The following is a 14,208-nucleotide window of genomic DNA, read 5'->3' as shown; positions in this document are numbered from 1 at the left end:
GACAGTTCTATGTTGGATGCTCCAGAGTGGGAACTGGCAAAAATCTGTACATACCTGCTGCTAATGGCAAACCAAAAATGTGGTCTACCTTAATGCACTACAGTGAGACAATGTGGAGCCTCCCGGTAGGTGGCGTCCTACCGTGGCCTAGCGAAAGAGCTACCCGGAGGGCGGCGATTCCGCTAGTAATAAAAGAAAATAATAATAAGAAGAATAAGAATAAGAATAAGAATTATAAAATTAATACCAATATTTAAAAATTAATAACAATTATAATAAAAGAAAATAATAATGCAAATAAAAATTTATAAAAATTATAAATAATACTAATACTAATACCCCCTGTAATAATAAAGAGCCCTAAATAAATACAAAAACAAAAAATAATAACATCAATAGTGAGAAACGATATATGTATGTTGTGTTGTCCAAGTAAGAGAAACAATTGAGACCCTGCAATTGTGTGTAAATGAGGCAGAAAGTCAGATCAGCAACCTGGGACTTGGTCACAATTTTTGTGATGCCATATAGCAGCAGGGTCTACCATTAGACAACACATTATGCTTCTAATATCTTCCCAGGCGGTAGTACCTCCCTGTTTGATAGCTGCCTACTTACCTGTGGCATGCAACAGAACACTTTCCTGTGGCATGCAACAAAACGCATTTACCTGTGGCGTGCAAGAGAACACATTTACCTGTGGCAGGGGTTTACCGGGACGACAGTGCATGGCGCCCACCTCCACCTCTGAGGGCAGGAGGGGCAGCGCCTTGTCCATGGAGAACTGAGTGTTGAAAAGCACCAGACTAGTGTTTTTCTCCAGGTCTAGCAGCGGCGGCAGGTCCGGGAACTGGGCTGAGATCTGAGGAAGGGCAGACGCTCAGAGAGCACAAGCCTTAATACCTTCGCCTTACATAAGTCGTGGCAGTGAGAGACCCTGATCTTACCATCACGCTATACACGTTCAGGAATAAAATTCTTTCACATGAGAGGGAAGGTTCCTGTAATGCGTGTTTCATAACCTCTGTGTTGTATATTGTTCTGTTTCAGTAGATAATAATTTACAGATCAGAGATCGTTCTTCCATAAACAATGGAAATGTCAGGAACGATAATTAGTTTTTTCTTTACTGACAGGTGCGCAACTCACCTCCTTCTGTAACGCAGGCCCGGTAATCCAATTTATGTACTTATAGGAATATCCCACTTGCGCAATAATGTTCATCAAGAGGCCCCATGGTGGTATCAGAAAGTGTGGTTCAGACATGGCATTGGCGAGATAGATTGGGTGGAGGAAGTTGCCCAGGACAGCACTGAATAGCGGGTCAGTATCTCTTGGGGACACCATGATGAAGGGAACCTCATGCACGAGGGATAAATCATCTGCAGGGAAAATATTGTGAGTCATCAATTATTTAAAGGTGGAGGTAATAGAGAAGTGGATGGAAGACTTCACAGGCATCAACAAGTGATACATTAACGTAGAACAAAGTTAAAAAATTCATTAATCAAAAGTTCTTTCAAAGTCACACAAATCTTGAAGGACTAAACTGACCCACACTGAATAATCTGAGGAGTTGTTTAAAGATATTAATAACATCCAATGACTCATAAGAGGGGGTAAACCTGAATAATCATAGTGACCATAAATACCTTCACTACAGCGAAAGTGACACCTGAGATAGGCACACTTACCTAAATGAATAGAAGAGTCAAGTTACATACGATCTTATTAAGCTGTGGATGAAATTGAAGCACTTTTCCATTTAAGACACTTTGTTAAATATAACACTGACTCCAGATACACTTTCCTTGTTGACCATAAAACTAAGGCGAACTTCTCTCATTTAATTGTACCTATGGAGAACAAAATCACTGACCTCACTGTATCCATGAAGAACAGTACTACTGACTACTTTGTATCTATGGAGAATAACACTACTGACCTGATTGTATCTATGATGCAGAACGATGAGATCAAACTCTTTCCGTCGTCGGTAAATATCTCTTACGGATGGCACCTTGTACAGCTTCCTGGCCATGGCTATTTCGTACTCTTTTAGGATTTCAGCTGTTTTCGACGACTCTTTCAATTTGTTCATAAGGTCGCTCTTATCAAAACTGGGTCCCGGAATGCCGTGGTTAAATTCTCGGATATTTGGATGTTTGCACGACTCTGTGTTGTTGATAAGCATCACTATCTGTCGAGACAAAAAAAAATGGAAGTCGATATGTGAGGCTGTCTCAGATGAACAATGCTGAGATAGAGAAATCCGACCGTAATAAAGATTTAGGGGTAATAATCTCGAACCAAGACAACAATGAGTATTTGCTCGAAACAAGCCTAACAAAGTACTTGGGATCACACGAAGGAGTGTTAGTTACAAGACTAGCGAAGATGACCTAAAGTACAGTATATCTTGCACTTGTGAGACCTCACTTGGATTATGAGGCTCAGTTTTGGTCACAGTACTGCAGAAAGGAATGGATATCGAATCCCTTAGAAAGCATTCGCAGGAGGTGGACCAGACTAATCCTAGGTATTAGGAACCTTGAGCATAGAGAAAGATGAAAGCATCTAAATTTGCATTTCCACGAGAAATGCAGAATGAGGGGCGACATGATCGAAATGTGCTGAACTCACTAGAGGAAAGGTCACTGCCGATTTAGCTTCCGGAGATTAACTGAATGTCCAACCATCGATAGTGTTAGTTGTGAGTAGCTCCGTGCCTCTTTGAAGGCTGAGCTAGAGAAAGTCATGCACGAAAACTTGAGGTTGAAGAAAGTGATTTCGAGGATGAAGGAGAAAGATATGAGACGGGGGGGGGGGGAGTTTGTGTATAACAGGATATTTTCTTATTGGAGAGTATTATGCCTGGTAATTACCTAACTTAACCCTACCTTAACCAAATCTAATGTAAACATTCCAGATGGGTTACATTTTGTAGTATTCTACCTGTATAACTTAATGACTAGTACCTGTGCATTATCTGATAACTAATGCCTGGAGCTGTCATGTCGAGTCAAACGCGATTATGATAACACGAGTCATAAATGAAAACAGCAAGAATAGCCTAACTCGAGTCTTCTCTGATGAATAATGCATGACTATCCTGAGAAGCCATATGTGGTTATGACCTTACACCCCACGTCAAGAAATACACTTTGATTAAGATATGCGAATCATTGTTCTCAGGTAAGTGTTCAAACTTAGCTGGATATGTATTTAAAATACAACTGATCACCTCACAACAGAAAAAAGATACTGTAAAGTGTAAAGCATTATGGCGGGTGATTTAGCAACAGTTGGGTATAATGGTCAGCTGTCTGCCTCCCACTACATGCTATACTCAATACGAATGTTATTTACACTCTCAGAAAACCCTAAACTTGCCACATTAATCTTTCTTCGCTCGTCTTCTGAACCACAACGCTGAAAGTAAACTCTTCTCCTCCACAGTCTATTATTAGATCCTAACATACTGTATACTCTCACCTTAAGATAAATGTTTTTGTTTTTTCAAACGAAGTCTCTTGCTGTGTCTTGTTTCATTAGCTGTTAATTACTGTTCTGTTCTGCTCTCTTGTACCCAACACGCTATAGCGGCAGTTGGATTTGTTTTATCAGCCACCTTGAGCTTTACATCACAGCTTTCAGGTGAAAAACAGCCACAGACACATCTAATCTGTAATACTCTGTCTGTATACGTTAATTTTATGTAGACTGTAAGTAAAATTCTTGCTTACAACACATTTTGTGATGTGTGTGTGTGTGTGTGTAATAATAATAATAATAATAATAATAATAATAATAATAATTAATGATTTTTGAAAAGGTTTAGCAGCCCGAAGGCTGAAAAAAATGGACTGAAATTACTTCTTACATACAAAAACATGGGGTAGGTGGGTCGTTTAACAAAAGCTTTCGTTACTGAAAGGAGAAAGAACACGAAATGAACATACAAATTATAGTTTATAGTTGCCCTTCTGTGTGAGGTCACGTTGGTCACGTGGTGCAATAACTTGTCCATAGATGTTGACTTTAGCAAAACCTTCGGCAGAGTCCCCAACGAAAGATTAATGCGAAAATTGGAAGCTCATAAAATTGGAGGAGATATTCTAAAATGGATTAGGGCGTGATTACAAGACAGGAAAAAGTGAAAAGTATTGACGGCACTAAATCCTATTGGGGTAACGTCACTAGTGGAGTACCCCAAGGATCAGTACTTGGACCATTACTATTTATTATATACATAAACGATAAAGATATAGGTGTAGAGAGTAACATAAGAAAATTTGCTGACGACACTAAAATAGGGCGTGTAATTAAATCTGACGAGGACTCCGCAAAACAACAGGAAGATCTAAATAACTTTTTCGCATGGTCTGAAAAATGGCAGATCAAATTTAATGTTTCCAGGTGTAAAATACTTAGTCTAGGAGATGTTAACAGAGAAACCAGATATCAGATAAACAACGTTTTCGAGAAAACCGACTGTGAGAAATATTTAGGAGTAATGATAAGTAGGAAACTTAAACGAAGACAATAATGCGTATTTGCTTTAAACAAGGCTAACAAAATACTGTACTTGGGTTCATACAAAGGAGTGTGAGTTACAAAACTAATAAGGTTTTCCTAAAACTATATCTTGTGCTTGTGAGACCTCACTTGGGTCATGCAGTTCAGTTCTGGTCACCATACTACAGAATAGATATATATTTCCAAGGAAGCGTTCAGACAAGGATGACAAGACTAATCCCACGCATTAGGAACCTTGAATATAGAGACAGATTAAAGCGTCTTAATTTGCACTCCCTCGAGAGACGTAAAGTGAGGGGCGATATGATGGAGATATATAAATTGATGTCATATTTCGAACGTTAACGCACTGTTTTCTAGGCCGAAGGTCCGAGCTTACAAGTACTCCTAAGTCTCTTTCACAATTCGACTTCTCTAGGTTGATGTTGTTTAGGCTGTATACATTGAAAGTATTTGTTCTTCCAATATTAAGTATGCTGCACTTGCTGGTGTTGAATTTAATTTGCCATAATTCTGACTCACTACTGCAGTTTATTTAAATCCTCCTGTAGTGCATTTGCATCCGGCCCTTAATTAATCTTTCGGCCTATTTTGGTGTCATCCGCAAACTTGCTTATGTCACTGCTGATCCCAGTGTCTATATCGTTTATGTAGATTATGAACACCATATATAATAATTTTAATCAAACAAACACAAGTCAACAACTACTGTATCTTACGAGAGTTTTAACTAATTTACCTCGATGTAATGCTGATTTGCACAGTAGGTTTAAGAGAAGAATATAGATGATGATGATGATGATGATGATGATAGTGATAATGATCATGATGATCATAAAAAATAACAGTATCACAGTTCCAGTGAAGGGTTTTAATGTCTCACATATATAACGTTGGAAGATTTAAGATCCCGGTAGACTAATTCACTGGTAAGACATATAGGCACTTCAGGTGTACAACAAATTTATCAGAAACAGTTTAACTTAAGAATGATGGTTCACCGTTTGAGGATGATGTCTTATGTTTTTGAAAATGCACTTAATTATTTTTTTTAATGATCATTTACATCTACGTAGTGGACACTGTACATCAGTAGAACATTATTTATACAGCAAAGAACATTGTACAGTAAACACCAGCATGACCTCTACACTGTACACAACACTACACTGTACATCCGCAGGAACACTACACTGTACATCCGCAGAAACACTGCATTGTACATCCGCGGAACACTACACTGTACATCCGCAGGAACACTACACTGTACATCCGCAGGAACACTACACTGTACATCCCCAGGAACACTACACTGATCCCCAGGAACACTACACTGTACATCCCCAGGAACACTAAACCCCTAAATATTGATGTTACCAGTAATAACGCTTGTTATGTGGGTTGTGAGTACATCATTCATATGTACTACCAACTGAGTTCTAGCAAAGGTGGTCAGCATGTCATTTGGTGTGTTCTTTTAAATGTACAGCCAGTAACGATGTAAGAAGCAAGAGTATCTAATTGGAATTGTAGATGAGTAAAGCCAAGGAGTTGATCCTTGTAGTTGTATGTTAATGACATCTTTAACCAAATTTAATTTCATATTAACATACCATTTTTAGAGTATGTTAGGGGTATCATTTTCCCTCAGTATCTACCTTTATTCCTGTCCAATAACTTGATACCAGAATTACAGAACCCATGTACCCTAACCCTCGCCATGCTACCAAAGGTCAGAGGTTATGTAGTAACTATTTGAAATGAAATAACTTGACAGAACTAATGGAGAAAATGAATGAAGTAAGAAATTAAGAGAAAAAACAGGTTGAAGAATTTAAAAGCTAATCATTAGGGGATAAAAAAAAAATAGGAAAAAGTATCACTCCTCTCAGCTGTCTTTTCAACCTGTCAAGGTTTGCCTTGCTGAAATCTGGGATTTTAAAGGAATTTTCATTGCTACTGACATTAAGTTTTACTTTGAATCACAGTACACCACACCACACTGCACCCACACCACACCACACCACACCACACCACTCCTCGACACAATACACCACACCACACCACACCACACCAATATCTACGCCAAATCAACACCACACCACACCACACCCACCACCCACACCACACCAACATCACACCACACCACACCACACCACACCACACCACCTCGACACAACACACCACACCACACCACACCAACATCTACGCCAAATCAACACCACACCACACCACACCCACCACCTACACCACACTAACATTACACCACACCACACCACACCACACCATACCACGCCACACCAACACCTACACCACCTACACCACCTACACCTAAACCACACCACTACAAGACCTATTCAGGCGCTGTTCCCACTGCACAGCTGCCCCCCTTGGCCAATGTCGGCTCATTCCCCAAGTCCCTCTCCCCGACCCATCCTCACCACCGGGATATCAACATAATCATAAGTGACAATTTCGTTTCGGAAAAAAGTGGGATCAAAGTTGAACAGTGATGAACAGTGTTTAAGCAAGTGAATTCAGCACTAGACAGTACCAGTGAAAGCCGCAACCCACCAGTGAGATAAGCACTCCTGGGAACTATCCACCATCTTCTGACCAGGAGGTGCCAATCAGTCCGCCCTGGGAACAACAGAGGGCCGGCCGGCTATGCACCTGACTACGGGATAACACATCACCGCGCAGTGAGGTACTGTGACACCACCCCACACCACACGGTGTCCCTATGACTACGTGAGGTCCTTCATATCAACACCCTGAGGACGAGTCACTGTACCACGTGAACACCACGCCACCCGGTGTCTCTATGACCACGTGAGGTCCTTCATATCAACACCCGAGGATGAGTTACTACACCACGTGAACACCACACCACCCGATGTCTCCATGACCACGTGAAGTCCTTCATATCAACACCCGAGGACGAGTTACCACACCATGTGAACACCACACCACCTGATGTCTCCATGACCACGTGAGGTCCCTCATATCAACACCCGAGGACGAGTTACCACACCACGTGAACATCACACCACCCGATGTCTCCATGACCAGCCCAGGCCCGGGCCGTCAACTGTAAAATATAATAATTTGTATGTTCAATCATTTTTCCTTCTTCTTTTAGTAATGAAAGCTTTTGTTAAACGACCCACCTACCCCATGTCTTTGTATGTAATAAGTCATTTTTGTCTAATGTATATTTTCAGCCTTCGGGCTGCCGACTTTTTCAATAAACCGTTAATTATTATTATTATTAGTATTATTATTATTATCAATATTATTATTATCATTTTTATTATTATTATTATTATTATTCCTACACCACACCACAGCAACACCTACACCACAGCAACACCTACAGTACACCACACGAAACCACACAACCTACACCGACACCATTCCACACCACACCACGCCACGCTAAGACCAACACCTCAGTCATCTATTTTTTTTTTTTTTTTTTGGGGGGGGCACTCCCCTACATCCTTGTGTAAAGTGAAGCGCAGAAGCGTTTACAGCACCCAACAGGGAAGCATGCTAAGTTCATGCTTGCCTTTATGTCTCATGAGTTAAGGTCGTAGAAGTCTGAAGATTCAGTGGTTTATGTCAAGTTATTGGAAGCTCCAACAACTTTCCCTGAATACGAATTCGCAACTTTCGACTTACAACAGGTACCTACTTTACTGCTAGGTGAACAGGGACTAATGGGGGCTAGAAAGTAAGTCCAAACAACTTCCACCGGCCCGAGAATCGAACCCGTGACATCTCGCTTGCGAGGCAAGAACGGTACCGCTTCTACCACCGATTCCCCTCAGTCATCTATAGGCACCGTAAGGGGGTGGTCACACCCTCTCGCTCCTCTCACCTGACCTGGCTTCTAGCGCTGTATAAAACTTGGTACAGGTGTGAGAAGTTACCTTATGTGCCTTAGTTATCTCGGTACCTCGACCCTATAAATGTAGACTGTATAAGTACCATAACCAAGCTGTATAAAGGAAATACAGTGTGACGTTGTGACGTTGTGACACAGTGAGGTAGCACCTGGGCCTCCGCCAGTAAGGTAAAGGTCAGAGCTCAGGCACTGAGATGCCAGCTGACTGCCTGGGTACCACACACTACAGGATAACCAAACTTATATAATATTTCGCGCATTGTGAAAAAAAGTGTAATAGTGACTTCACATCAGTGTCAATGAGCTATGACCATGTGTAAAGTGGCTTTTGTGACTGTAGTGCAGTGATCAATGTGACAGCTGCTGGTAATCCACAGTGCCCCTACACTTATGCCCATATTCCATGCACGTGGTACCGTTGTAAAACCTCCTCAACCATAAGTAAATACGGTCGAGTCTTGTCAGTCTACCATGTCTGAGTCGACCGATGAAGTCACCGCTGATCAGTCCCTAAAAGAGCAGCAGGGAGAGAGTGATGCAGTCAAGAGCGACCTTGACCTTGGAAATGACACCGACGCCATGGAGGGATTTCAAATAGTCCAATCCAAGAAGCAGAAGAAGCTACAACGTGCAGAGAAACGTGAACAACAATTGCCCTCTCTTTTCCCTAAAAGAGCACGCCTAGACTTCCCTGACGCCACAGAAGCCACTGTCAAATATGTGGTTACGTGAGGCAGCAGCCAGACACCGGGAGCTCAGTTTTTACTTAAAAATCACAGACAGGGATATGTTATGCTGAAGAATGACCCAGACAACCTAAGTGACTTTGTCAACAATGAACTAGCGGAAATAACTATGCAACACACACCATTGACATCAAACAGGACAACCATAATAATAAAAAAACTCTCCCAGTTCCAAGACCCTGTAATGCTCGGACAAGATGGGAACATTACAAGGCTAAGGCGGCTCAGAGGAAAGAATGCTGTCATTGCTGATTGGATAGGATCTGAGGACCTACCCAGGACTCTCACTATCCTTTGTGCTTACGGTTATCTAAAAGTAGACATCTATCAGCCTCCATCTCGGAGATGTTACAAATATCAGCGATGGGGCCATGTGGCTCGTGTCTGGTTTCTGTGCACGACCACACACAGTAAAGATCTGCAGTGAGAAGATTACTGGCTGTAATATATCATCACAACTCATAGCTCTGATGTAGTCACTGATCTTATGTCTGATCACAAACCAATCCAAGCTAGTATACAAGTAGCCAATGTCACCCCCACTGGTGAAAAACTTGACAGATGTAGACTCACAGTTAAGCAAGAAGATGAAAACCAGTTCATAGACTTCATCTATGACTAGTACAAGGATTACAAGCCTAACAATTACCAAAGTCTCCATGACGATTTCTTAGCTCGGACTTTTGCATTCTTCCCCAATAATGCCCCAATCAAAAATAGGAGGAAACTTGATCAGCATAACAGGAACAGACCACAGCAGTGTTATGATGACCTCAGACTGAAAAAAAACAAATAACTCTAGACCCAGGCAGACTGCTGAGGGTTACAAACACCTCAGAACACCTCAAATGCTCAAACTGTTTCAAGCTTCCCTCGCTGTAGTCCGGGAACGCGTGGATGAACTAAGACAAATACATTGGAAAAATATGTCAACAGCCTAAGCCAACACACTCCCCTCAGCAAGGCTTGGAGGGACAAGCACAATCAGAGGTAAAAAGAGTAGACACGTCCCCCATCCAAACCCGCTGCAAAAATCAAATGAGCTAATAACAAAGTGGACTCATGTACCTAGCTATGACATGTTACCAACTAGGGCTCGAGAGGTCCTTGGTGTGAAGTCTGTAGAGAGAAGTGATCTCATTAACTTTATGCTGGGCAAACAGCACAATGAGTGTGATGTTCCATATACTGAGTGGGAGCTTGACGCCGCCCTCGCTAGGGGCAGGTCTACTGCTCCTGGAGAGGACGGAGTCACCTACACTATCGTGAGGCTAGTAAGTCGTGTGTCGGGCTATCCATTATTGTCATTGTACAATATGAGCCATGCCGAAGGCCAACTACCCACATCATGGACCAGCAGTATTGTTGTACCAATACCAAAGCCGGGACAGCTTGATGCCTTTAGTCCCATATCACTAACTAACACCAACACCACAGCACACCACACCACACAACACCAACACCTACAGTACACCTACACATACACCTACACCACCACTACCATCGCTCTTTTGCACATTACTATAAGCTACACTACCTCATGACTATAATAGTGAAGAGTAAAGGCTAAGACTATAGTTTCACTTTATATACTACACACCTGATGGGGTTGTAAGAAAATGCTTGTGAGGATTTTTCTTTGTTTTCTGAGACATTTTCTGTCGATTTTTAAACTGTATTAAAAAATAATGTTTTTAATAAGTTTGACTATGAAAATGGCCGATATTTCTTAATTAATTGAAATACATGAAGTTCTTTTCACTTTTTCTCGATAACTTAAGTTTCTCGTGGTATAATTTTGTTTTCTGTTCCTATGACAATGACTCACATAGCCAGTATCTTATCTCAGGGCGGTTCATTATAGCAGTGACCTTCGAGGATATGATAGTGTACATTTTCTTGGTGGTAAAACCTTGAGATAAAAACACACCATTATGTTAGAGGTTATGTGTGTTGCTGCCTAATGATGCATCGTTCTAAGGCGGAATTGCGTTGCAGAAGGGTTGAATCATCACCATTCTTGGCCAGCTTTATGTTTATATTAGAATATAATGATAACATTCCACAGTAAAGTATCACTTGGTTGGTGGATGGACGATGTTTTATGCTGAGAATGTCGTTGTTTATATGGGAGAACAACGAGGCTTTTGAAGGCCATCATACTGCTGTGAGAGGCAATAATTGGTGTGTGTGTGCGTGTGTGTGTGTGTATGTGTAAATGGTGCAATGGTCAGCATGCTCGCATCGCAAACTAGCGGACCCGGGTTCGATTCCCGGGCAGGGTGAAACTATGGGCAAATTTCTTTACGTCATTTGCCTCTGTCTACCCAGCAGTAATTGGGAACCTGGATGTTAATCGATTTGCGGATTGTATTCCGGGGTAATAGTTAGCCAGTGCAATTGGCGAATTGTCCGGTCTTCTCGGGCTATTCCTTGACACTGGGTTATGCAACTCGTTACCTCGGGGTGTGGTTGTTGCATTGGCGACAGCTTCTACATCTTAAACAAATTCACGCCTAGGTGGCCCTTGGGCCGGCCATCCTCGTTACACGAGGGGCAACAACTATTATTATTATTATTATTATTATTATGTGTGTGTGTGTGTGTGTGAGAGAGAGAGAGAGAGAGAGAGAGAGAGAGAGAGAGAGAGAGAGAGAGAGTGTGTGTGTGTGTGTGTGTGTGTGTGTGTGTCTTCCCTTGTTCACACTTGTCATCTACACACTAACCCATTTTATATAATTTATTTCCGTTTTCTGTGGTTACCAGGGAATTTAAATTATATATCACAGTAAGAAGGATAAAGAAACAATATAAGTTATGTTATACAAAAATATAAATTTTTAGTATCACACCATTACGAGTACGTGTGTTACATGTAGGAAGTGTTAGTGTTCATCATAGCCTCGGATGATATGAACATTAATCAGTGTTGGATGATGAATGTTGATTAGTGTTGGATGTTAAGTCGTGCACCTTAATACTAAATGACAAGTTGTGTACCATAATACTGAGTGATAAGTCACGTACCATAATACTTATTGGTGTCTGTATAATCGTGGTGCTGGATAATGGATATGGGTTTCTTGTTATTGGGTGTTGTGTGAAGGAAGAGGAAGGTGGGCGGACATGGCAGCTTCATCATAGGTAGGTAGATCATCGTCAACCTGTAAAATAACATCCTGCATCGCCCTACCGGGGATTACAGGCAGTCCTCCTTTACATTTAATAGGAACACAGTCAGGTTGGGTGTCGTAATGTACTGCCTCTTCTTCTCCAGCTCTCACATCTCCAGTCACTGCAGATAAGGATGAGAGACTGCCTTGTGGACACCTTCTGTCATCGAGTAACTCACTGTCGACGTACACACAGTCTGTCGTCTGGTTGTTAGCATCTTTTGTCACACAAGTCCAGGGGCGTGGTTTGTGTTCTCCTGGTTCTTCCAAGTCCTCTAGTTCCTCCTTCAAGTGAGCGGGACAGTTCTTCAGGTATGAGAACCTCCAGCTATTGCGGTAGGAGGGAGGAAGGTCATGAGAAAGGTCTTGTTCTCCAGGTGAAGGGACGCTCGTGGGTTTTTTGGTGAAAGTTATCACGAGTACGACGAAGAAAGCGACGCCTGGAGGTAGACACAATATCATGTTTATTGCTGTTACACATTTATTTGCTGTGTAAATCATATTGCCCATAGACAGTGAAACCTCCATATAACGGACTTATCTCTCCATATAATCCGTTAGATGGGGATTTGACATCTAACGGACCCTCGGTAAAACGAACTTTATTCTCCATAGTCCATTAAATAGACATTTTACTGAAGATTTATTTTATTGTCAGACTAATGTTATTTTTTCTAATAATAAGTTGACAGGGTCCAATAGGCCTACTTACCACCACAAGACATGATGCCTATTGACAGGTCAGAGTAGCCTTGTGTCACGCACATAACTATACCACCAGCCAGATTGGACGCCGTCAAGGCTAACAACATCATCATACAACACTGAGGGACAAAAGCCGTCGTCATATATGGAACAAAAAGTAACAATGGAGCTATTTTCTTCAGAGTCTTCTGATACAAAAACCAAATGTACAAAAGAAGCAAGAGTGACATAGTTTATATTCTTCAAAGACTTCTTACACAAAAGCACAATATACTCTTATGGTACATTATATTTTGACTTTTAAATGATTTAATAAAATTAATCTTATTGAAGCAGGTGGATCTCTCGCGAAAGACAATTGACCTGGAATAACTTAAGTTACACATCAGCAGCACCTGACCTGAAACAAATTTAGTAACACCTCAGCAACACTTGACCTGAAACAAATTATGTAAAACCTCAGCATCACTTGATCTGAAACAACTTAAGTAACACATCAACAACACTTACGTCACTTGACTTGTTCTTCAGTTTCACACAAGATAGTTCCATATTGAAGTGGTGTGTTGTCCTAATGACTATTGTGTTGTTCTTGTTGATGAGGGTGTTGTTCTTGTTGGCGAGTATGTTGTTCTTGTTGACGTGCGTGCTGTTGTTGATGACGAGTGTCTTGTTCTTGCTGATAAGTGTGATGTTCTTGTTGACGTGTGTGTTGTTCTTGTTGACGAGTGTCTTGTTCTTGGACGGGTGTGCTGTGTAGTGATGTTTGCGCGCGCGGCCTTGAGTGGTGATGAAGCAGCTGCCTTCATGAGTAACCAATACAAACTAAAGACTCACTCGGTGGCCCCCCCACACTTTATATGACACGTTATCTCTTATTATACACCCAATCATAACTAACTTCCTGCTATGTGAAGCTATCTCGCTGATAAGGAAATTGACTCACTACTGCTGTGATCTTATACGTCATTATGAAACAACTTGTAAATTTCCTCTTGACTACTGCTTTTTTCTTCTTTTTGGGGGTGAAAAGCATGGGGGAAAATAGAAATCATGAGTTTAATTTGTTGATAACTGGTGCATTTTTGGGTAAAATGAGACAATGCGGTGTATTATCTCAAGTGAGGGAGATGGG

General features: G+C 41.4%; 1 protein-coding gene across 1 annotated transcript; it reads right to left on the bottom strand.

Moving 5' to 3' along the window:
- Positions 1 to 12,042: 12,042 nt before the first annotated feature.
- Positions 12,043 to 13,904, bottom strand: LOC121871363. Its single transcript, XM_042373581.1, has 3 exons — positions 13,584 to 13,904; positions 13,081 to 13,192; positions 12,043 to 12,808 (listed from the first exon to the last, which is right to left on the bottom strand). Exons 1-3 carry the CDS (start codon positions 13,623 to 13,625, stop codon positions 12,282 to 12,284), a joined length of 681 nt encoding a protein of 226 aa, XP_042229515.1. The 5' UTR covers positions 13,626 to 13,904; the 3' UTR covers positions 12,043 to 12,281.
- Positions 13,905 to 14,208: the final 304 nt, after the last annotated feature.

Source organism: Homarus americanus, unplaced genomic scaffold, assembly GCF_018991925.1.
Source record: "Homarus americanus isolate GMGI-L3 unplaced genomic scaffold, GMGI_Hamer_2.0 scaffold45698, whole genome shotgun sequence".
In the NCBI taxonomy this organism is placed as follows: Eukaryota; Metazoa; Arthropoda; class Malacostraca; order Decapoda; family Nephropidae; genus Homarus; species Homarus americanus.
The sequence above is the reverse complement of the archived record's forward strand: the minus strand, read 5'-3'. Positions and strand labels throughout refer to the sequence as shown.